The following is a 23,149-nucleotide window of genomic DNA, read 5'->3' on the forward strand; positions in this document are numbered from 1 at the left end:
TGTTGTCCACCCCCGACTCCTCCTCAACCCGTCACCTTCCCTGGCAGCCCCACCATCGTCAACCTCCAGCCCTCCGTTCACCTCCCCGTCACCACCAAACAGACCCCAAAACCACCGTCAACCTCCCAGCTGCCCGTCAACAAACCACCATTCCCTCCGTCACCCTCACAACGAAAACCCACCGGCAAACACCATGTCCGCAACCACTCCATCACCACCCAAACGCCACCTCCATCAGCTTCACTAGCCCCACGTCCAAACCCACCAGCAACCATCGTCGTCCCTGCCCTCTACTCCCTCGCGACCCACCAATCCAAAACACCACCATTAAACCACCCCGTCACCTCCCGTAAAACCACCACCAAACCCAACGAAAACCCTAGCAAACAGGAAACCCACCATCGTTCCACCTTCAAACCGCCCCGGACTGCTCCCTCCCCGTTTCACCATTACCAAACGACCCCTCCATAGACACCTCCATCAACGAAACCAAAAAAACCAGCTCCCTCCATCTTGTCCGGCACCCACCACGCCTCAGTTTGGTTCGCGCAGCAACTGCTGCTGCCTCCCGTCACAACCCAACACCACGACCAACAGTTTCCCCCCGTCGTCAACCTCCAGAACCAGTCCGCCATTTTCAGTCCAACGTCGTCAACCTCCAAACAGTCGTAGCTGCGTTTCCGAGCAACGGTGGGTTGCTTCGATCCTGCTTGGCCGAGTTTTCTGTTTTCCGTAGAGGTCGACTTTGGTTCGTCGAGGTCCGGTACGTCGAGGTGTTGTCCGAGGTTCCGTCGTTGTTCTTCGGTCAGAGAGGTCCGGCTTGAGTTCTGTCGGAATCATGTTTGTCGTTCTGAGTTTGTCGAGGTGCAAAGGTTAGTAAACCTCGATGTATTAGATAAATAAACTTTACGTTGAATGTTTGAGATGCAATATAAAAATTGGTATGGAAATTTTCTGCCTATGTTTCATTGTCTGCATTTTGGTTCATTTTCATGTTATGTTATTCTTGTTTATTTGATGTCGTTTAATTAAGTTGGACTAGTCGTTCTATGACACAAGTTTGACGTTAATCTGTTCGTCCTTTCCTTCGGTTAGGTCATTCGAAAAAATAGTATTAGTGCAGGCTGTTACTACTACCGAAACACTCATTTACTAAACTCCTTTTATTAAACTTCTAACAAGTCATGGGATTTTAGTTGTAAATAGGCTATAAGGTTTAGTATTGTTAAAGGCATAAAAATGGCATCCCTTTAAAAATATAAAAATAAAAATAAATAATAATAAAAAAAATAATAAGTAAAATGAGACGAGCCTCGCCAAATAAAAGGGACAAATTGCGGGGCCCTCTAAGTGTATATATTAAATACTTAGATTCCGGGACGGGTCGTTTAGCAAATTTCACGGCCCTCCCCAAAAAATAATAATGCGCTAGTTGCTTTAGGCGCGCCTTTAATAACGTTATCTCCCTAAACTCGGGTGCACATTTATGTGACCCAAATCCAAATCTCAACGAAATCGAAATGTGCCTCTAATCACGGGTACATTGACTGTGACGTGGTATGAGATGCATTTCCATGACGTTGCAAATTCCTTTTAAAAAATAAGCATGAGATGAGCCTCGCCGAATAACAACACAAATCGTGGGGCCCGCAGTAAATATTTGTTTAAAATTACTTAGAATTCAGGAGGGTCGTTTAGCGAATTTCACGGCCTCCGCAAAATAATAATGCGCTAGTTGCTTCAGGCACGCCTTTAATAATTTAATTTTCTTAAACTCGGGTGTGCATTTCATGCGACCCAAATGCAAATCCTAAAACATCAAATAAAATATGTTTCGGATTGTGGGTGCATTTCATGTGACACAGTCCAAAGATATATTTTAAGCGATGTTCACATTCCTAAAAAATAATGATAATAAAGCGGTAAAAGATAAAATTTGCACATGGTTCATAATTGTATTAAAAATCAGATAAATAAGCCGAATATAACAGTTGAGCGACCGTGCTAGAACCACGGAACTCGGGAATGCCTAACACCTTCTCCCGGGTTAACAGAATTCCTTATCCGGATTTCTGGTACGCAGACTGTAATATAGAGTCATTCTTTTCCTCGATTCGGGATTAAATTTGGTGACTTGGGACACCCTAAATCTCCCAAGTGGCGACTCTGAAATAATTAAACCAATCCCGTTTCGATTGTCCTTTAATTGGAAAAAACTCCCCTGCGCCCTCGCGGGTGCGGAAAAAGGAGGTGCGACAATCATCCTTATAGAATGAACCCCAGTACTTGTTCTCAAGAGGGCCACCATTCATCCGAGCTGAATTAGATATTAACCAATCCGATATTTCAACAGTAGAATTTAGACCTCTACCCAAGTCATTGACAGGATAGGCGGGCAATCTGCGGTTCTTTCCCCTGGCCTGTAAATTGTAACCCTTACATCCCCATACTTCAAATCTTGAGTCACGCCCACAGATCAACTCCTTTTCAACAACACTAGAATACATAGAAAAATTCACATCGGTTCTACGGGATGGTAGCTTGTTCTTATCAACATATAGTGGTGTATTTTGTCTAACTGAATCTGAGAAAAGTACAGGATCTTTTTTATTTCTGCTAGTAAAAGCTAATATTTTCTTCAGAAGCCAATAGCAATCGGTAACCATATGGCTGTTATCCAAACAGTTAGAGTCCCCATATACTGCAACTCGGCCCCCATCAACCTCCAAAAGACCAAGAATAGGTGAAACTATCTGCATTCATAAAATATATTGAGTTAGATAGGCGCTCAACTACTGCCTAGAAAATTGATAGGAATGCAAATATTATTGGCATAATCTTCATTGGATAATGTATATTTTTCCCAGTGTCCTTTTGTGCAATTTAAAGCAAGCAACAACAGACAATTATTTGTTTAAGATATTGAAGATCTATGTCATAACAAAAAGCATACTTCCTTTCAGTTACCCACCAACATAGCAGTACAATTATCAAAGCTTTATGAAATAAAGTCGATTTCTAGAAAACAACTTAGAGAGGCAGACAGTAGCGGAAGGGGGTTGGACTGACTGTAACACATTGTGTTTAATCTAGTTTAAAATGGAATAAAAAAGACAATACACACGTACGGAAAGCTAACTCACTTCAAAGTGCTTCAGCATTGGATTAGAGTACCCTAAAACACTACAGCCTCAAAGAGATACTCAATATCAGTTCAGGGATAAGCTAAAAGAGAGAAGTTATGGCAGTGTCATCCAACTCTTACTAAAGAATCTTGTGGCTTCTATGAACCTAAAGGCGAGGGATAGGCTAGGACAAACTTATTATGAACAGTCTTCTTAGCTCACCTTAGTCATGCTCTGAGCGGCCCTGCTCTCTGATCTATCCAGGAAGGGGAAGCGGTGCAAGTATCCACCGCTTGGGAACTTCAAAATATCAGTGACAGATGCATACTGATTTTGTTTATTGTAGAGGACAAAATCACCATTTAGAATTTTACCACCAAATGCAATCCCAAAGGTAGCCAAAAGATCATTCAGGGCAGGAACATTGGCACCTCCAGTTACTGGTGTCCACCAGCTATGGGTATTACCATCAAAGAACCTCATCTTTACCATTGCATTCACATTATACCAGTCAGCAAATACAGCTAGACCAAGACCTGAAGTAATGACATCATCACTAAACTTCTTGATCTCTTCAGGGAAGTACTCATCCTCGAGATCCACCAGGAGAAGCGTCCCATACTGCTTCGCATCAAAACACGTAAGAGGGGAGCCAAGAGTTTCGATATATTATCCAGCATCTCTTAGCATGTCGAACAGTGAATGAAAATTTGTATGCAGGTGATCTTCATGCCAGTCAAGCATGTCATTCCTAACATCCAAGGAGTCTATCGGAATATAACCAGGTGGATACTTGATATTGTGAAATTGATCCCATAATATCCGTGCAGATCTTTGTGGAGTAGGAATCACTTGCAGTTTCAAGTGCAGGACACAGGTGCTACTTCGATGACTCTTTTCTCCTACGGCTGGTGGGCTGTAGATTTTGACAGTTACATTGCCTTCAATTTCTCCTAAAAACTGGGCCCCTTCTTCTTTGATTTGCATGTGTAGTGCTAGAAAACCACTCCAAGGCCAAATGATATCTGAATAAGTAAAACGGATACTAAGAAGGTTACCTTCATCATTGGAAGGATGCCATGTAGGTGGGCCCTCGACATGACCAATTACACCCATTCCATTTAAAATAGTGGCATTAAAGATAACTGGCATTGCACCCGCATAAAGTGGTTGACGGCAAAATGGCCAAGAGTAAGGGCAATCAGTGTAATCAAGAACACTGGGAAAGATGCTTGCTCGAGGTTTATAGCTCTTCAAAATTTCATAGGACTCCAACCTGTCATTCACGTTGAAGGTTGACAAAAATATAACAATGCACTAAATATCTTTGAACAGCAGGAATAAATACAAAAACTCACAAATTAACCCTGCCAGCACCCTGCTCATATAAGTTGGGACCAGAAAGCTTAGCCGCTCCCTCAACCAGCGCTTGTTTGACACTCGCTGGATTTAGAATGTCCTTTCACTTGCTTTCAGGTATGATACTAACAAGGAGACATACTATGCCAGTAACAACAGGGCTCGCCACACTTGTGCCAGATAATCGTTTACAACGTGTGCTGATTTTGGATCCCATAATCTCACGCCCATATGCAACAATGTCTGGCTTTACACGACCATAACTGTCAAGGCACAGTACAGTTAAGAATCTATGGTTTGATAGACGAGTGTAATTATTTAACTGTTATTAGAAAAGCAAGATCCTAAAATATTCAAAGAAAAAGAAAGAAAAAAAAATGAAGCAAAGAACCATAATTTTGAACTTAATTCTTTTTCAAGAAAAAAAAGAAGCAACAATAACAACACCAATAACAAGCCCAGTATTTTTCCACAAGTGGGGTCTGGAGAGGGTGGGAAGTACGTACCCTTACCCCTACCCTAGAAGGACAGAGAGCTTGTTTCCGATAGACCCTCGGCTGGAGAATGGATGACAAAAATAATGGCAACAATAAGGAATAACAACAAGATAAAAATACTGAAGCCAAGAAAGCAGCTAAACTCTAGGTAATAATAGCAATCTATGAATAAAAGGATATCATACTAACACTGATGCTAGCGAACTGGGAAAGACAAAGAGATACGTTCGACTACCTACTAGCCTTCTACCCTAATTCTCGACCTCCACACCCTCCTATCTAGGGTCATGTCCTCAGTCAACTCCAGTTGCGCCATGTGTTGTAACCTCGCCCCAAGACTTCTTAGGCCTGCCTCTACCCCTCCCGATACCCATTGTGGCTAACCTCTCGCACCTTCTAACTGGGGTTTCTATACTTCTCCTCTTAACATGCCCGAACCATCTCAACCTCGTCTCCCGCATCTTTTCCTCCACCGAAGCCACTCCCACCTTATCCCGAATGATTTCATTCTTAATACCTAGTATGCCCACACATCCATCTTAACATCCTCATCTCAACTACTTTTATCTTCTGGACATGAGTGTTCTTGACCGGCCGACACTCTGTGTCATACAACATAGTTGGTCTAACTACAGCCTTGTAGAACTTACCTTTAAGTCTCATCGGCACATTTTTATTACACAAGACACCGGTAGCGAGCCTCCACTTCATCCATCCAGCTCTGATACTGTGTGTGACATCCTCATCAATCTCCACATTACCTTGTATTATAGATCTAAGGTACTTAAAACTACCTCTCTTAGGGATAACTTGTGTATCAAGCTTCACCTCCATGTCCGCTTCCCGGGTAACGTTGTTGAACTTGCACTCCAAGTATTCCGTCTTGATCTTGCTCAACTTGAAACCCTTAGACTCTAGAGTCTGCCTCCAAACCTCCAGCCTCTCATTAACACCACCCCGACTCTCGTCAATCAGAACTATGTCATCAGCAAATAACATACACCATGGCACCTCTCCTTGAATGTGTTGCGTCAATGCGTCCAAAAAAAAAAAGAAGCAAAGAGCTTAATTGTGACTTTTTTCTATTTCATGTTTACGGTTCATCTTTCTTCCTTTCCTTTTTTCCTTAGAAGCTGAGTGGATTGTACAAGAGGCATTCAACAGATGTCATGCTCCTATTCATCCATAAAGTTTTTGCCATTTTCACCCATCATTTTCCACTCAGCAGAATTTTACTCGAAGCATCACAACCATGGATAGAATAAAGCTCATAGAATGCTCGTTTGTTTCACAAGAGCTGATTTTTAAAGGCATCTTTTTTAAATGAAGTTGGTACATCCAACACACTCATTGACTTCCTATGTGGTCATATAGTAGAACACAACTTTAATACAGAGAAGGAGAGGGCAGAAAAATAAAGAATACAGACTATACTCCATTGCAAAGAGTAATACATAGCAAAGAAAGGAGAAAGAGATACCCATGAGGAATCTCCCAGGTACTCATTCCACGTGAAGAAAATGAGGCTAAATGATTACTTTGATCAATGGCACCAACACCAATAACATCACTTTGATCAGCAGGATTGTTAAGAGTACCATAAAGTGGTCCATCATTTCCAATAGCAGAAACCATGATAATATTGTTGGCAGTAAGCTCCCAAACCTAGCGGAAAATATTGATTACGTCCATCAATATAAAGCAACTATGAGGAGAGACTCCAGAGAGTAAAGGTGTTAAGACAAGTAGAAATAAGACTGAATATATGCATGCTAAGTTTAGCAAGCATGAGAAGAGTGAAGTTGAGGTAAGATTAGATAAGATTCCCATACCTAAAATGCACACAATTCAGATATCTAGACTCATTTTCCATGAAATTAGTATGATCCGTGAAGATATCACATCAAATTTGAATAGAATTGGTTGTAATGGAGGTGCGCTACAGAGGGTTATGTGATAAGAGGATACCTATCAAAGTTAAAGACAAGTTTATATTGGGGTAAATGTTTGGCTTTGTATTAAAGATATGAGCATCACCAAAATGCATATGCAAGATGGGTATTATAAAAGTTTCACAAGATAAGAAATGATCAAATTTGACAGAACATAAAGGATAAAATAAGAATGTCGTTTGAGATGGTCTCATCATGTCCTAAATAAATCTCCAAAGGCACTGGTCCTTAGATGGAAACCATGATGATTGGAGGTGCTAAAAGAGATGTATACCTAAAATCACATGGAAGGAAGTTGTCCCAAAAGACTTATAATCTCGTTGAATTCATACAGACTCAAAACAGAACACAACAGAAGCAAAAGTCTGTTATACGCGATATCGACTATTAAGAATCAAGGTGTAGTCATGCTAGTGCACTTACTTTAGGTCCAATGTCTACTAGGAATCTTTTTAGTCTGTCTGCACTTCTGAAGTTTGTATGTCAGTAGAAAAAGAACCTCCAGATTTATAGATATCCAAACTACTGAATCTTTGATGACTCCAAATGGAGCAGAATGGATGGTGAGGATTCATTAGCCAACCCAACTAGCTTGGAATTAAGGAGTAATTATTCGTGTTGTTGTACATCTCATCAATATAAAGGTGAAAAGTTCTGCTAATGTTGTTTCAGGTCCTGCTGAAAGTAATGTTAATTTCAGTGAAATGACAGGCTTAAACAACTCCGAATCTCTTTTACAAAATTGAGTACTAGATATAATATACAACCCTTGTGTTTAAGACATCCATGACATAGTTCAGCTTGCAAAATTAATAGATCTCATGAAACAAACGCCCCATTAAGCTCAAGAAAGCCAAGTAAAATCCATGCACTGCATAAGAAATATAAGATTACATGCTGCCAATTATAATCAAACTTCTAATACTTCCGAGACCACATATTATACAGAAACTTAGACAATAAGGGGTTATGGAACAACAGCAAGATCATTTCAATGCCTATGCTGTAGACAAAATGCAATCCAGTATCATACCACATAAAAACAATAAAGATATAAACCAATAGATAAGTGACCTCACCTTTTCCACAAAAGGGAGATCCAAATAATCAGGTCCACCTATGCTCAAATTCAGAACATCCATGTTGGTTGCAATTGCGTAATTAAATGCATCGAGAAACCACGATGTGTAAGAGACCTGCAATAAACTGAAGAGCCACTTCTTATAATGCTAAATTGGTCATTACAAGATTGATCTTTTTATTTCTAACTTTTTTATAGGTCGCCTAGCGTTGTCCTTGTCTGTAACAGTAGCTTTAGTACATGAGTTAGTGTTATTTATGTATTTTCGTATTCCTTGACTTATGTGATTACTTGTCGTTGCTTTCGTTCCGGCCTTCTAATTGCAATACTCAGTTTTAGTTTTGTTCCTTTGTATTTTTTGCTTCGGTTTTCTAATTGGTGTGCTTGTTGCTGCTCTTCCTTTTATCTTTCCTAAACCAAGGGTCTTCCGGAAATAACCTCTGCCTTCTTGAAGGTAGGGGTAAGGTCTGTGTATGTACTACCCTCCCTAGACCCCACTTGTGGGATTACACTGGGTCTGTTGTTGTTGTTGTTGATAATGATGGTGTCAAAGCAAAACTTGTCTCGACTATTCCAAGGATACCTGCAACCTCCCACTAGCACAGGTACCGGGTATCTCAACCCACCAAGGCTTAGGCAGATGGGTAGATATCACCTAGCATTTTTTATCTAGGCAAGGATTTGAACCATAGTCTCCAAAATTTTAACCCACTTCATTGAACGCTACCCAACACCCTTGGGTGCTACAAGATTGTTCCTTTTTGTGTGAATAGACTCTCTTTCAAACCCCAACATCAAGGATTCAAACCCATCGAACCCATGATGTGCGTCTAACTCACACATCACTTGTTGCGCTCTTACCACTACACCAAAGCCCTGGGGGTGAATACTCCATATCATCTTGATTGTCCTTACTTGCGGATATGGTTTGTAGCTACTGAAATCAATAGATTGCACAAAGCCAATGATAGGTAGCTTAATTGGAAAAACTGAGGTCCAAGAACGATAAGGTCTTGGCCTCAAAATCTCCATGAAAGGAAAATAGTATTTAATGTGTGCCTTATGTAAGTAATTTTGTTTTCCAATTTACTATTAGCAACACTGTTACTTGTTATAGTATCTCAAACAGCGCATACAGTTTTTATAATATTTCAAACTGCTTATACCTCCCCAATAGTGGGCTAATACTAAGTATGGGCTTCCTTGAAAACAAAATAGGAATTATAGATTGCACATAATTCGCAGACAAGTTCCTGGCTTTTCTAAAACATAAAAGTAAACAATGTCCTCCCTCCCCAATCCCCTGAAAAATAGTTGCAATCTTATCACTAAAGTCATAATAAGATGGCAGAAGAAATATTATATGTTCAATAACATAGCATGTAACATGGACTCCACCACTAAATCCAATCAGTGGGTTTGGCCGCTGGAAAGGGTATGAGAAAACTGTGTATATTTAGGTGCATATTCTTCCAAGATATTGTAGCTTAATGATGAGAAGTTAAAGCTAGCACAAAATAAGGTGCAGAAGCAGAACTTGTCATTTACAGAGACTAGGCAGTCTAAAGTATTTTTTCTTCCATTCCAGAGGACTTTTCACTAAAAACTATGACTGCAAGAATTTGCTATATTAGGTTCACCACTCATGAGGTGGATGTGGCACACTCTACTAGCAGAAAACTGGAAGGGAACGGGGGAAGGATCTTAACACATCAAGTATTTGCTTTGCTGCAATTAACAACGAAAGGACCGTTTGATCATAGGAATCATCATTAGCACTCAGCAAGAAGCAGACTTGTATAAAACATCAGTACAATAAATTAGAGGCAATAATCCAAGACATCAGATTGTTGAAGATCTTCAAGTCTCAGCTTACTTAAACAGTTTAAGAAAATAAAGCCCCGTCACCCCCCAAAGAAAAGGAATTGGAATACTCGTTCAAAACAATCCATTACCTGTGCATCTGTAAATACATGGAAAGCATAGATTTCCGCATCTGGAGCAAAACCGAGGCATTCTTCATCCTGACCAGCAATAACACCAGCTACAAATGTCCCGTGTCCAACATTGTCATTCAATGTATCTTCGTTGGTCCAATTTGTGCGTTCCTGAAATTTAAGGTACCAAGCCCACTGTCTGTTATTAATGACGTAAAGATGGTACGAAGATATATACATTGGCATATATGTAAATGTCAAGCCTCAAACCACATTGGATTCAACTAAAGCATTTCTTTGTTACAGAAAATATATTTTTAAACGACAAAAGACAAGATACCTTGATATTACGAAAATGTGGGTGATCTGCACGGATGCCTGTATCAAAAATTGCCATTTTGACCTTAGCACCAGTATGCCCTTTTGACCAAAGCTCATGTGCCCCAAAGAGGGATGTGACTCGAGATTTCTGCAAAATAATCATACAGGACAGACTGTATATCAAGAAAAATACAGCGAACAACAACAATATGTTCAATCTAAAAAAGAAATAGAAAATAGAGCAGCAACATGAGACCCAGACACTCAAAGAATGCAGACCATGTTTTTCAAAAAGGAAGTATGCCCTGACAACCTTGAGGAAATAAGAATGACAAATTATAAACCTATTAACACTCTCCGATCTGAATGTTACGCTCCAACGGCCAACCAAGTTAAAGTGAGCCACTTAATGATCTAAGGATATATAATCCATTCTCGTTAGAGGTACTTTAGTGTCTTGAAAGACTAAAAAAACAAAACATGGTCATATATCCAGTGCAAAAGAGAATATTGGGGCATAGCAGAGACAACTTGTGAAATTATATGGATCACAGGGTCGCACAAAGATTAAACTTTATAGTGATCAGTAAGGTGCAGCTTCTGTGTAATAATCAAGTTTCCCTTCATATTGCGTTGAATTCAGTGTGTCATGAAAGATATAAAAGAATATTATCAATTGTAACTTCGTCACAGAGAAGATAATCTCAGAAGTCATTTTCACAAGTTCGTGAAGTCGAATGCTTAGATTGTAGATATATCCACGAGTTCTTCACTAGTCCCTGAATTAGTCACATATGTAACAAGCACTAGAAAGGGACTGTTAGATAGTTACGGGAAAATAGCTAAATGTAAATACTTATATTTATTATAAGTGTCCCACTTCGGGAAAACACAGGTATAGATATTATTACATTGTCAAGTGTGCCCATAAAAGGAATCAGTTGTAAGATATTAGTCTTCAAGCATTCTCTAATCTTTCTCTTATTTTTCTCACTATGGAGTCTCAGCATCATGACATATTAATGGAATAACAGACACTTGATTAGACCAAAATAGGAAAAGGACAAAGACAAAAGGGAACTGAAAGAGATTAATTTCCTTTGAACATATACCATGCAATAAAGTTGCAACTATCATATGTCATGAATGCAAAGAGAAGAGTTGCATACATTCCAATGATGTAAATTATCAGTAAACGCATACAAAATAAAACACAAATAATCAGTGGTCTTGCCTGCATCAATAGATGTCTGCTCCAGCTAATTCTCATTATACTAGTGTTGGCCACCGCATAGTTTTGACCTTCACTGAAGGACATAGCAGTAAAAATCTTTCCTGGCCTCTTCTTCCCATTGGCAAAAGCCCCATTCTTCTCACTCTTCTCTTCAAGAACTATCCTTTGATAGCTCAAATCCAACGAAACGTCTTTTACAAGATTCATTTTTCTGAACTTTTCTAGCAAGAGTTCTTTCATTGACTCGTCGATTTCCACCAATCCAAAGTCAGTAGGAAATCTCGCAGCCGGATTTTTCCGCTCAATCCATTGCCAACCCTTAAATTTCAAGTTGTTTTGAAGATAATTCCAGTGATCCTCAGGTTCCTTATAATGATAGAATCGAACAATATAATTTCTGCTATCAGATTGTTGCTTCTGGTCATGTTGGCACTCATCGGAGCTACTAGAAATTAATGGCTCAGACTCTATTGGTGGGTTGAAGCGGATGAGTGTATATACCGGAAGGAAGGGGACAAGTGAGAGGGTGAAGAATGATTTCTTAGGAGCTTCAGGCATGTTGAAGGAATGATATACCCCTCATGAGAGCAAGGAGGTATAGTCAGATGTTTTAGCCTGTAATTGAGCACAATCAAAATCCTGTTCTGAAGAAACTATAACCCTCCTGGCCTCTTCAAAAGAGGGTCCAACTGCTTCAGCTGATGCATGTCTTCAGCTAACAGTAAAACCACTAGCCTATGATAAATAAAGCTGCTTCCAATTACTGAATTTGCGGCAAGACCTGCACTCTTGAAACTGAAGAGAACTGCAGCATTAGTTCGATAGAAATTCAACAAAAGGCTAAATTCCATAATAAGTGATCAAATGAGAACCCCCCAAAAAAATCTAGTGCAGGCAATAAAGGGTATCTCATTAACTTATTTTTTTCTAAGGGTTTCTTACCCTTTGGATAATGAAACAAGATATTCTCTCATAATCTTAAAAATTCAGCAGAAATGTCTCCAATATTCCAGCTTTCTACCAAAATGTTGAGGGAAAAAAATATGTACAGTAACATAGTTCCATCCAGAATCAATGTGGTTTGAAATTTGAAGATTGAAATCATAGTCTGATATGCATTCCACAAATTTTTGGACTTTACATAAATTAACTCACATTCAACAAAATCATCTTAAATTCGAGAAACCAAGGTTGTTATGACTCAATAATTAAGCAACATTCTATTACATATCTCTCAACCATTTTTTTGGGGCCCTCAATTCTGAACGTAAAATGAACAACTAAACTAAAACTTGTTTTGAGAACAAAGCAACAACGCACAAACTGATTTTTCTATATATATAAAAATAAAATAAAAAAACACAAATTGCAGGGTGATGAAGAGAGCTTGAAAACTTACGACAAATTCCCAATGAGTGCAAAACCGGAAAAGGATTTGATATAAAGAGAGTTGAGCTGGTAGAATCGGAGACGATGGCGAGAATTTTGATGCTTACACTACAAAAAGAATGACAGACTGACAGTGAGAGAAGGGGTTTAAAGATAAAATAAAGAATTTAGCATATGATTTTTGTTTCTGTTTGATATTAGAATATCTTATTACAAAGAATTTAGTATTTTGCTTTAACCAGTATTTTGTATCGGTGCTTTAACTAGGATCTCATTATTGGGTTCAAGGGTCTTTTGCTTCTTCTCGCGAATTTAATTTCTCTGGTAAGTCTTCATAGGAAACATATTTTTTGTTTTCGCCCTGTTTCTTCTTCTTCAGAATATAGATCCATTACTGCTCGCAAGAGGAATATAGATCTGAAGTCGACGACGCCTCAGTTCGCTGCTCCGAAGCAGAATTTTTCCGGCGACCTCCGTTCCGTGAAATAATCGGTGGTCCTGCATACCGTCGAAACTGTGAAGATTTTAGCAGAAGCTTTTCAGTTTTTGCTTTGCTCCCTTCCGATCTCGCTTTTAGGTCGAAGTTTGAGGTTTGGTTGAGTCCTCGATGCTCCGGCCTTCGTGGATTTTCATTTCCAAAATCGAAATTGCTGGCTTTTCTGTACGTAGCAAAAGATTTGTTTGGTTTGCTCTGTTTTCTTTGGTTTTACTTACTGATTTTCAGTTTTCCTTTACTAGCTTACAACTGCAATTTAATGGTAGTAGTTATGCTTTAGATTCTATTTGGTCACCGGTTTGTTGCTGTTATGTTGCCGGATATCCTCGCATATTTCAGAAGCTTGCTTGTTATTTTTCTTCAGTTAATTTCGGCTGCTAGTTACTTTCGGTGCTACACCAGTGGTAGCGGTGATAGCCCTTTTTGGTCTTTGGGTCGTGGTATTTTCTGTGTTTTCAGGGAAATTCTCAAAGTGGTTGGAGACAAGTTGGGCGCACGAGCACTAGCAAAGGAGAGCAACCTGGACGAGCGTCAGCAAAGGGCGGTGGGAAGCGGTGCATGAGCTTGCAAGTATATCGAGGGCTGCAAATCAACACAGGTTTGGTTCTCGGGAATTGGTACCTCCCGATCTACTGGTGTTAGCTAAATTGATGTTACTTTAGTTCACAATAGTTAAATCATTCAATAGGTGTACAGGTAGTCACTTGTTTCCGTCTAGTTTTATTCGTTGTCCATTGTGCACTAGCGAGTCTTTTGTAGGTCTGTCATTAGGTGTAGTGGCGGCAGTCTGGGATGATAGATTAAGGGCATGTCCTTAGGTGGGGCAGAGTGTGGGGCAAAGAGTGGGCCCGGGGTTAGGGGGTGGGTCGGGAGGCAAGGGAGGAAGAGGGGGCAAGGGAGCCTATAGGTTGAGAATCGGGTCATGGAACATAGGTTCGCTAACGAGTAAGTCTATAGAGTTGGCGAAGATCCTTCAGAAGAGGAAGATTAATATAGCGTGTGTCCAGGAGACTAGGTGGGTCGGATCGAGGGCGAGAAATGCGGATGGGTATAAGTTGTGGTACTCTGGAGTCGTGAGGGGTAAGAATAGAGTGGGTATCCTAGTAGATAGCCGTCTTAGGGAGTCGGTGGTAGAGGTCAGGCGTGTGAATGATAGACTAATGACTATTAAATTGGTGGTGGGTGAGTGTACTTTAAACGTCGTTAGCGCGTACGCACCGCAAGTAGGTTGTGAGGAGGAGATTAAAAGGCGTTTTTGGGAAGGGTTGGATGACATTGTTCGTAGTATTCCGCCTTCCGAGAGGCTATTCATAGGAGGGGATTTCAATGGCCATATTGGGTCGTCTGCAGGTGGTTATACTGAGGTGCATGGCGGCTTTGGTTTCGGGGAACGGAATGGAGAGGGCATCTCACTGCTGGATTTTGCCAAGGCATTCGATCTAGTGATTGCAAACTCGAGTTTTCCGAAGCGAGAGGAGCATTTGGTTACTTACCAAAGTTCGGTGGCGAAGACTCAAATTGACTATCTCCTCCTCAGGAGATGCGACAGAAGGTTGTGCGAGGATTGCAAAGTTATCCCAGGTGAGACCCTTGCAACGCAACATAGGCTCTTGGTGATGGACGTTAGTATTAGGATAAGAAGGAAACAGAGGTCAGTACGAGGCCGCCCGAGGATTAGGTGGGACGCCTTGACTAAGGTTAAAGCCCAGGAGTTGGAAGGAAGGTTGTCGGCAATGGGAGCTTGGAGAAGTAGTGGGGACGCAAACACTATGTGGTCGACGACGGCGGACTATATAAGGAAGGCGGCGAGAGAGGTGTTAGGGGTATCTTCAGGCTGCACCGGTGGCCACAAAGGAGACTGGTGGTGGAATGCAGTTGTACAAGGTAAATTGGAAGCGAAGAAGGTGGCTTACCTGCGGTTAGTGGGGAGCACTGGAGAGGAGGAGAAGAGAGCGAACATTGCGAGATATAAGGTAGCTAGGAAAGAGGCAAAGATGGCAGTGACGGAGGCAAAGACGGCAGCTTTTGCTCGTTTGTATGAGGAACTAGGGAACAAAGGCGGGGAGAAGAAGTTACTCCGACTCGCTAAGGCGAGAGAGAGGACGGCTCGAGATTTGGACCAAGTGAGGTGCATAAAAGATGAGGACGGCAAAGTTTTGTTGGGGGATGACCAGATAAAGAGGAGATGGCAGACCTACTTTCATAAACTTCTAAATGAGGAAGGGGATCAGGATATTGTACTAGGTGAATTGAGGAACGCAGACAGCCCCCATGAACTAAGTGATTGTCGGGACATTGAGGTCGATGAGGTCATGGAGGCAATGCGTAAGATGAGAAGGGGCAGAGCTACCGGACCAGATGAAATTCCGGTTGAGCTTTGAAGGTGTGTGGGTAGAGCAGGCTTGGAATAGCTTACTAAGTTGCTTAATGTTATATCCAAGACTAATAGGATGCCCGAAGAGTGGAGGTGGAGTACAATGGTCCCGTTGTATAAGAACAAAGGCGATATCCAGATATGTAACAACTATAGGGGTATTAAATTACTAAGTCATACCATGAAAGTCTGGGAGAGAGTGGTAGAAATGAGAGTGCGAAGGACGGTGTCTATTTCAGACAACCAGTTCGGGTTCATGCCGGGGCGATCTACCACAGAAGCTATCCACCTTATTAGGAGGATGGTGGAACAATACAGGGATAAGAAGAAGGATCTCCACATGGTGTTTATCGATCTAGAGAAAGCGTACGACAGGGTTCCTAGGGAGGTCTTATGGAGATGCTTAGAGGCTAAAGGGGTCCCGGTTGCCTACATTAGGGCGATTAAGGACATGTATGATGGAGCTAAGACTCGGGTTAGGACAGCAAGAGGCAATTCCGATTATTTTCTGGTTATTACGGGGTTGTACCAAGGGTCTGCGTTCAACCCTTTCCTATTTGCCCTGGTGATGGATGCTATGACGCATCATATTCAGGGGGAGGTGCCATGGTACATGCTATTTGCTGATGACATAGTCCTAATCGACGAGACACGACGCGGCGTCAGCGAGAGGTTAGAGGTTTGGAGACATACCCTTGAGTCCAAAGGTTTCAGGTTGAGCAGGACAAAGACGGAATACCTTGAGTGCAAATTTGGGGCAGAGCCGACGGAAGCGGGAGTGGAAGTGAGGCTTGATTCTCAAGTCATCCCTAAGAGGGGTAGTTTCAAGTACCTGGGGTCGTTTATTCAGGGGTCCGGGGAGATCGACGAGGATGTCACACACCGTATAGGGGTGGGGTGGATGAAATGGAGGTTAGCTACGGGAGTCCTGTGTGACAAGAAAGTGCCTCTGTTACTGAAAGGTAAATTTTATAGGGCAGTGGTTAGGCCTGCTATGTTGTATGGAACCGAGTGTTGGCCGGTGAAGATCTCACACATCCAAAGGATGAAAGTTGCAGAGATGAGGATGTTGAGGTGGATGTGCGGGCATACAAGGAAGGATAAGATTAGAAATGAAGATATTCGAGATAAGGTGGGTGTGGCCCCCATGGAGGACAAGATGCGGGAAGCAAGACTCAGATGGTTCGGGCACATTCAGAGGAGGAACACTGATGCACCGGTGAGAAGGTGTGAACGACTGGCGGTGGTGGGTACGAGGAGAGGTAGAGGGAGACCTAAGAAGTATTGGGGAGAGGTGATCAGGCAGGATATGGCGCGACTTAGGGTTACTGAGGACATGGCCCTAAACAGGGAATTGTGGAGATCGAGCATTAAGGTTGTAGGTTAGGGAAAATTATGATGTCTTTTTTACAGCGCACTAGAGTGAGACTAGCTAGTTAGGAATTAGTCTTAGGATGCTATTGATCAACTACTAATGATGGGCTTTATCTTCTGTGTATTAATACCCTACATATTCTCGTATTTCCTATATCTCTTATATTGTTGTTACTCTGTTACTTTGTTTGTATGTTATTTATGTTATGTTATGGATTTTATGGTATTTTATGGTGTTTTATTATGAGACTATTGATAGTACTAATATAGTGTCTCTTGTTGCCTCTTGTTGCCTTTTTGAGCCGAGGGTCTCCTGGAAACAGCCTCTCTGCCCCTCGGGGTAGAGGTAAGGTCTGCGTACATATTACCCTCCCCAGACCCCACTTGTGGGATTACACTGGGTTGTTGTTGTTGTTGTTGTTATTACAAAGAGATTGTATTACTGGTTAAAATATGAGAATCATTATTCACCAACACTTTAATTAAGAAATTAATTAATGAGATTAATCTGCTGACTGATATAAACTTTCATTCTTGGAAAAAATGTGAAGTCCAATATTTTGTTAGCTTAATCGGATATTGGCATCAACTCCCCGCTTGTATTTGGAAATATATTTCCAGAAAAGTAATTTATCTTAGGACAGTGTTTATGAAAGCCACCACTCACTCGTAAAACAACTCATGCATAATTACATTGTATGTTAACTAATAATATATATATATATATATATATATATATATATATATATATATATATATATATATATATATATATATATATGAATTGCTACACCGATAAGAGCTAAATCGATACCAGCTTTACTAATCATTAAACATGTACAAATTTTAGTTTAAGAATTTTAAATGGAGTATGAAAAATTCTGCTCATACAATGTAGAGCCCAAATTTGTGCAAAGGAAGCTTTAAAGTCATCGGCCTTATGAATTGCAATGAGCTTATGCATATGGAGTATTTCAGTGAGTTCTCATTCAATTATTCCATTATCCTCTTCAACAGAACTTTTATTTCATGTCAAATGCAAAAGGGAGGACAACAATCCGACTACCTTTTGAATTTTTGCCTATACCAGCCTTCATATTGGTACTGTAAAACAGGAAAGAAGAGATATATCCCAACTTCTTAACACTAACGTTAACAATATGAACTTGAGAAGAACCAAAATTTCCAGTACAATACCCAAATCAAAAACTGTTTGTTCACAAACTCAAAATAGCTAATAGCCTGTTACATGCTTAAACGTATTTTGGCAAAGAAGGCAACCTAAGATCTAGGTTTCTCTTTCTTCTCCTTGAATAGAGCCAGCAGAGAGACACCAGAAACCTTCACAACCTTGAACCTAACACCAGGAATATCTCCCACGGCATGTCCTTTACGACCAAATCCAGCGATCAACACCTCATCCTGCAATGTAACAAGGTTAGCAACAAGAAAACTGAAAAGAAAAAATTGAGACATGTGAAGGAGAGAATATGAGAAAGCAAAAGGACGCACATTTTCTTCAATGTAGTTCAAACAACCATCATTGGGGACGAAAGCTGCAATCTTCTTCCCGTTTTTTATGAGTTGAACCCTAGCACATTTACGAATAGCAGAGTTTGGCTGCTTAGCTTCAATACCTCTGCACAAGACATTCCAGCAAGTTTGATGGTTAGATCCAAGTTCTACAAATCTGCACGGCTTGGAGGACAGTGTAATAAATATAAACAGAGTAAAGTGGACCTACATCTTCTCAAGCACAATGCCTTTGGCATGGGATGACCCAGCAAATGGCTTCTTCCATTCATTCCCAAGATGGGATTTCTTGTAGGACTTATCAGCCCACCTTTGCCTCCTGCGGTGGGACTTCAGCTTGCGTCCAGCTCCCATACCACGTGTCTTCCTGTAAATTTTTACCCATAATGACTTATATAGCTTATACGAGCAATATGGCTATGCTTTCCCCCTTCAACTAGTACCTTCTCAAGTTTACAGAATACTGCAGATATTACTTGATGCTATGGGATGACAAAACATAGGAATCTAAAATGAACTAATCATCCAATGCAACACAAACATAATCTTAATGGGCAATGATCTTCTCTCCCGACCGCAAAGAACCCTTAGTTAGTAGCTTAGAGTTGGTTGTATTCAGAGCTCAGCCAGAAGCTTAGAAAAAGAATTTTAGGTCCACTTGGGTTGAGGCAAGTGAAGTAATGAGGGATTTTATTAACTAATTTCATATAGAAACACTGTCTAGTGTCAATTGATAACAGAAATCGTGTAAAATAAAGCAAAATAGAAACAGACGTATAGAGAGAAGGATGTAGAGATTTATTTTTTTGATTGTTAAGCATCTAGAGATTATTATTAGTTAATCTCACTCAAGCTGTATGTACCATTGTGATAAGAGTACTTTATAGAGTACCAATCTATCCCAAAGGTCACAAGACTTAGGCAGACAATTTAATAGATAATGTAAGATTATATTATTCGATGAACCATATAAAGCTTAATGTATAAATTGTCTCCTTAAATCTTCTGATTTTTGGGTTGAAGTTTGCATCCTAAAAAAGGCCATCTTAGTCCTATGAAATACACACTTGAATGAGATTATAACAATCTCCACACTTCTTTTGGTACATCCCAAGTCAACAATGATTTGAAAAATTGTTGTGAATTCATGTGGTAATTGACTAAGAATCGGCAGGTTCTTCAAGGGAAGCAGACAAGAGATGTAGGAAAGATGTGTGGAAGGAAAACCCGTGCTGATAATGTGTTTAAGATAATACTCCCTCCGTCAGAATTTGTGGTAGTTTTTCCTTTTTAGTTCATTCCAAAAAGAATGTAGTTTTCTATATTTGGAAACAATTTAACTTGAACTTTCAACCTTACCCTTAATAATAAGCTTTTATAGCTATATAAATGTAATGGCATGTTCAAGACCAGGCATGTCAAAGTCATTGTTACTCATTTCCCGAATATACTATAGCACATAAATTAAAACGGAGAGAGTAGTAAGCACAAAAAGAGATATACAAAAGATAAGTATTCTCACTTGAGGAATGTTCTTCGTAGGGTTAAGAATATACATACAAATGAGTGATAAGCTAGCAATGTAGCCACTACTTATTTTCCCTTATTACCCTTGTGAAGCCCGTACCATCTCTTTAATGGTAATGATGAGACGGTCTTGTCCATTCAACCAAATTTGATAAACACGCCCTCTTTCCCAGCATCTAGGTCTCTCTCCACATTCCTCATTTGCGGTGAAATCAAAATGTTATGTTCATTTTTGGGCGAACTCATATTCCCCATCGACAACTCCTCTTTGTTGGTTAGCCATTACAATTCGAATTTTCTAATCTTTCCTCTTCTTCAGCGGTTACCCCTCTCGTTTTCGACAACTACCTCCTTTCCAGAACAACAATTGGCACCCCCTCTCCATTACTTCATATCCACCAATGATCTACTATTTTCCATTTCTTTTTCCGTTTAAATCGTACTCCATTTTTTCCCGAACAAACTTATATCCAATTCTTTCTTCCACTAAATACAAAATTACAAGTCTATGAAGCCCCTCACTTTGCTGGACTCTAAAGGAACTTTATTGTTTTTGAGATCTAACTCATGAAAAACAATGGTGATTGTATATTTGTATTTAATGAATTTGCAAGAACACAAAGGAGAAGAAAGAGAAAGAAGGACCAGACTCGGGTTTTTAGATGAAAAAGTCCAACATTTTAGTGTCTTGGTGATGTACTCATACAGATGTCTAAGGAAAATAAAAAAACGGGGACAATACTAACCTACTATAGCGATGTAGTAGGTTAGCAAAACCCAATACATACATATATATATATATACATATATATATACATATATATATATATATATATATATATATATATACATATATATATATAGGGCCTTACTAACCTACTACATGAGTGTACTAAGGTAGCACTCTTCCCATCTTTTATTTCCTTAAATACCCTCACTACTTCTTGCCAGCTTGACATAAATAGTGACCTTTTTGTAAATTTAACATCAAACCCCTGTTTTCTTCGCCGTGATATCTTCAATTTTATTGAGAATAGTAACAAATCAAAATTTGGACCCTTTCTCAATTTTTGCACGTCATCCTTGCGCAGGAGACTTGCTAATCTTCTTTGTATCATTCTAACTTTATAATATTACATAGAATAATATATCTAAAGTCTCGTTTCTCTTATATTTGCTTTTGATGTAATACTTTTAGATATTTTTTCTTTAGCTGATAGTATCATTTGGCGGGTAAAAGTTGCAAGTTTTGACAATCTTATTTAGTAAAATTGAACAATTAAAACCTTTCAAATAAACTTGGCTTTGCTATAGATACAACAACAACAGCAACCCAGTAAACTTGATATAGATAAACTTGGTATTTTTATTTACTAAGTAGGGTTTTCAGGTTAATAAGAAGAGTATTTAGGTAGTTTAACTTTTAATTTAGTGTTCATAACTTTTTCATTCAATCATAAATGAGTTTTTCGAAATCATGCGTATAAAATGATTGGGAATCCACGTGCAATGCATGTGCCAAAAAACTAGTATATACATCTATATTTGCATCATTATAAAGGTAGGAATTCTAATCTAAAAAGTTAAATTATTTACATACCCTACTTATTAAAAAATATCAAGTTCATCTATAAAAAATACCAAATTTATTTGAAGGGGTCTATCCTTCATATTAGTAACCAATTCTCTTATTTCTAAAAGAGCCATATGTTTAGGATCTAAAATCCATCCCAAGAGTCATAAGAATTAAGTGTACCAATTTAATACATAATGTATAGGTTACATGGTTCATGGAAAAAAAAAAGTATCGGAGTACTCAATTGACATCCATTAGAATAATGTATTCACAACACTCCCCATTATCAATGCATTCAATGAACAATGTAGATTATACGTACATCTGGTAAAATGTCTATTCAAGTCTTCTGACTATTGTGGTGGCTTTTGCACCATATGAATAGGTACTCTTAGCCTATTAAAAGATATGGTTGAATGAGAAAATATCTATTAAGTAACAATCTCCACACTCATTTTTTTATTTCAATCTCAACATTACTTGTTAAATTTTTTATCAGTTGTAACATTACTGCGATTTCCCTGGTGTGACTATATCATAATCCTGCCCCCTAGCTCATTCTGAACATTTGATGCCAAATTAAATCTGCCAATTTTTGGTCCCTGCACAGATCTAACGTACTTAAACACTCACCATATCTACCATTACCATCAGTTTGCAGGGAAAATAGAACAATCCACGTGAAATCATTCCCTTAGATAATTCATTCGATGCAATTAACAACAATTAAGAGTTCAAATCGAGCATATAGTATCAGAATCCCATAACAAACAAAAAGAAACTCCCTTTTACTGTTTACTTCCATAATAGCGCCACTAGCAAATTATAGCAAATGAGAAAGTTCAAATGGAAGTAATATATAGTGGTTATAATTGCAATACGTATATCGAAATGGAAAAAAATGGAGGAAAAAGAAGAAGAAAGTTTACCCCATGTTTGCTGAGTGACAGAGGACTCCGACTTCAGACTGTTGTTTGTTATGTTGCTGATGAGGACAAGCCGCACACAACAGCCTAATAAAACCCTAACCTATCCATAAATTAGCTCTGGGTTTGGGCTGCTAGAGGAAGTTGGGCTCTAAGAATGCTTTGGGGCGTATCCTGAGCCCACAGCATCTGGCTTCTATAATTGTAGAAATAACACCATGTAACCGCTTTTAGATACTCTATTTAAGATTTAGTCAATTCCTTTAAAAGCTATTTAAAGTTTAGCAAATAGTTTGACAAACTTTAGACCGCTCCTCTTCCTCCTCGGCTTCCTTGTTTGGATGGTTGTTACCGTTGCATTGTATTGTATTGTTACTTTAAATATAATATTTTTTTATTATTACTTAAATTTTATTGTATTGTATCATTAAATTCGTCGTTACGTAAT

At 39.4% G+C, this 23,149-nt stretch overlaps 1 protein-coding gene, 1 non-coding gene and 1 pseudogene across 2 annotated transcripts; all 3 read right to left on the reverse strand.

The window, feature by feature from the left end:
• Nucleotides 1–1,926: 1,926 nt before the first annotated feature.
• On the reverse strand, nt 1,927–13,688 carry LOC107761453 (subtilisin-like protease SBT6.1; annotated as a pseudogene).
• Nucleotides 13,689–18,267: 4,579 nt separating this feature from the next.
• On the reverse strand, nt 18,268–22,837 carry LOC107813833 (small ribosomal subunit protein uS12). The gene is made up of 4 exons (XM_075254151.1): nt 22,705–22,837; nt 18,884–19,039; nt 18,652–18,778; nt 18,268–18,561 (listed from the first exon to the last, which is right to left on the reverse strand). Exons 1-4 carry the CDS (start codon nt 22,707–22,709, stop codon nt 18,421–18,423), a joined length of 429 nt encoding a protein of 142 aa, XP_075110252.1. The 5' UTR covers nt 22,710–22,837; the 3' UTR covers nt 18,268–18,420.
• LOC142181414 (U6 spliceosomal RNA) lies at nt 21,245–21,349 on the reverse strand. The gene has a single exon (XR_012710068.1). It is a non-coding gene; the product is annotated as a U6 spliceosomal RNA (small nuclear RNA).
• Nucleotides 22,838–23,149: the final 312 nt, after the last annotated feature.

This window comes from Nicotiana tabacum, chromosome 5 (assembly GCF_000715075.1).
Source record: "Nicotiana tabacum cultivar K326 chromosome 5, ASM71507v2, whole genome shotgun sequence".
NCBI classification, from domain to species: Eukaryota; Viridiplantae; Streptophyta; class Magnoliopsida; order Solanales; family Solanaceae; genus Nicotiana; species Nicotiana tabacum.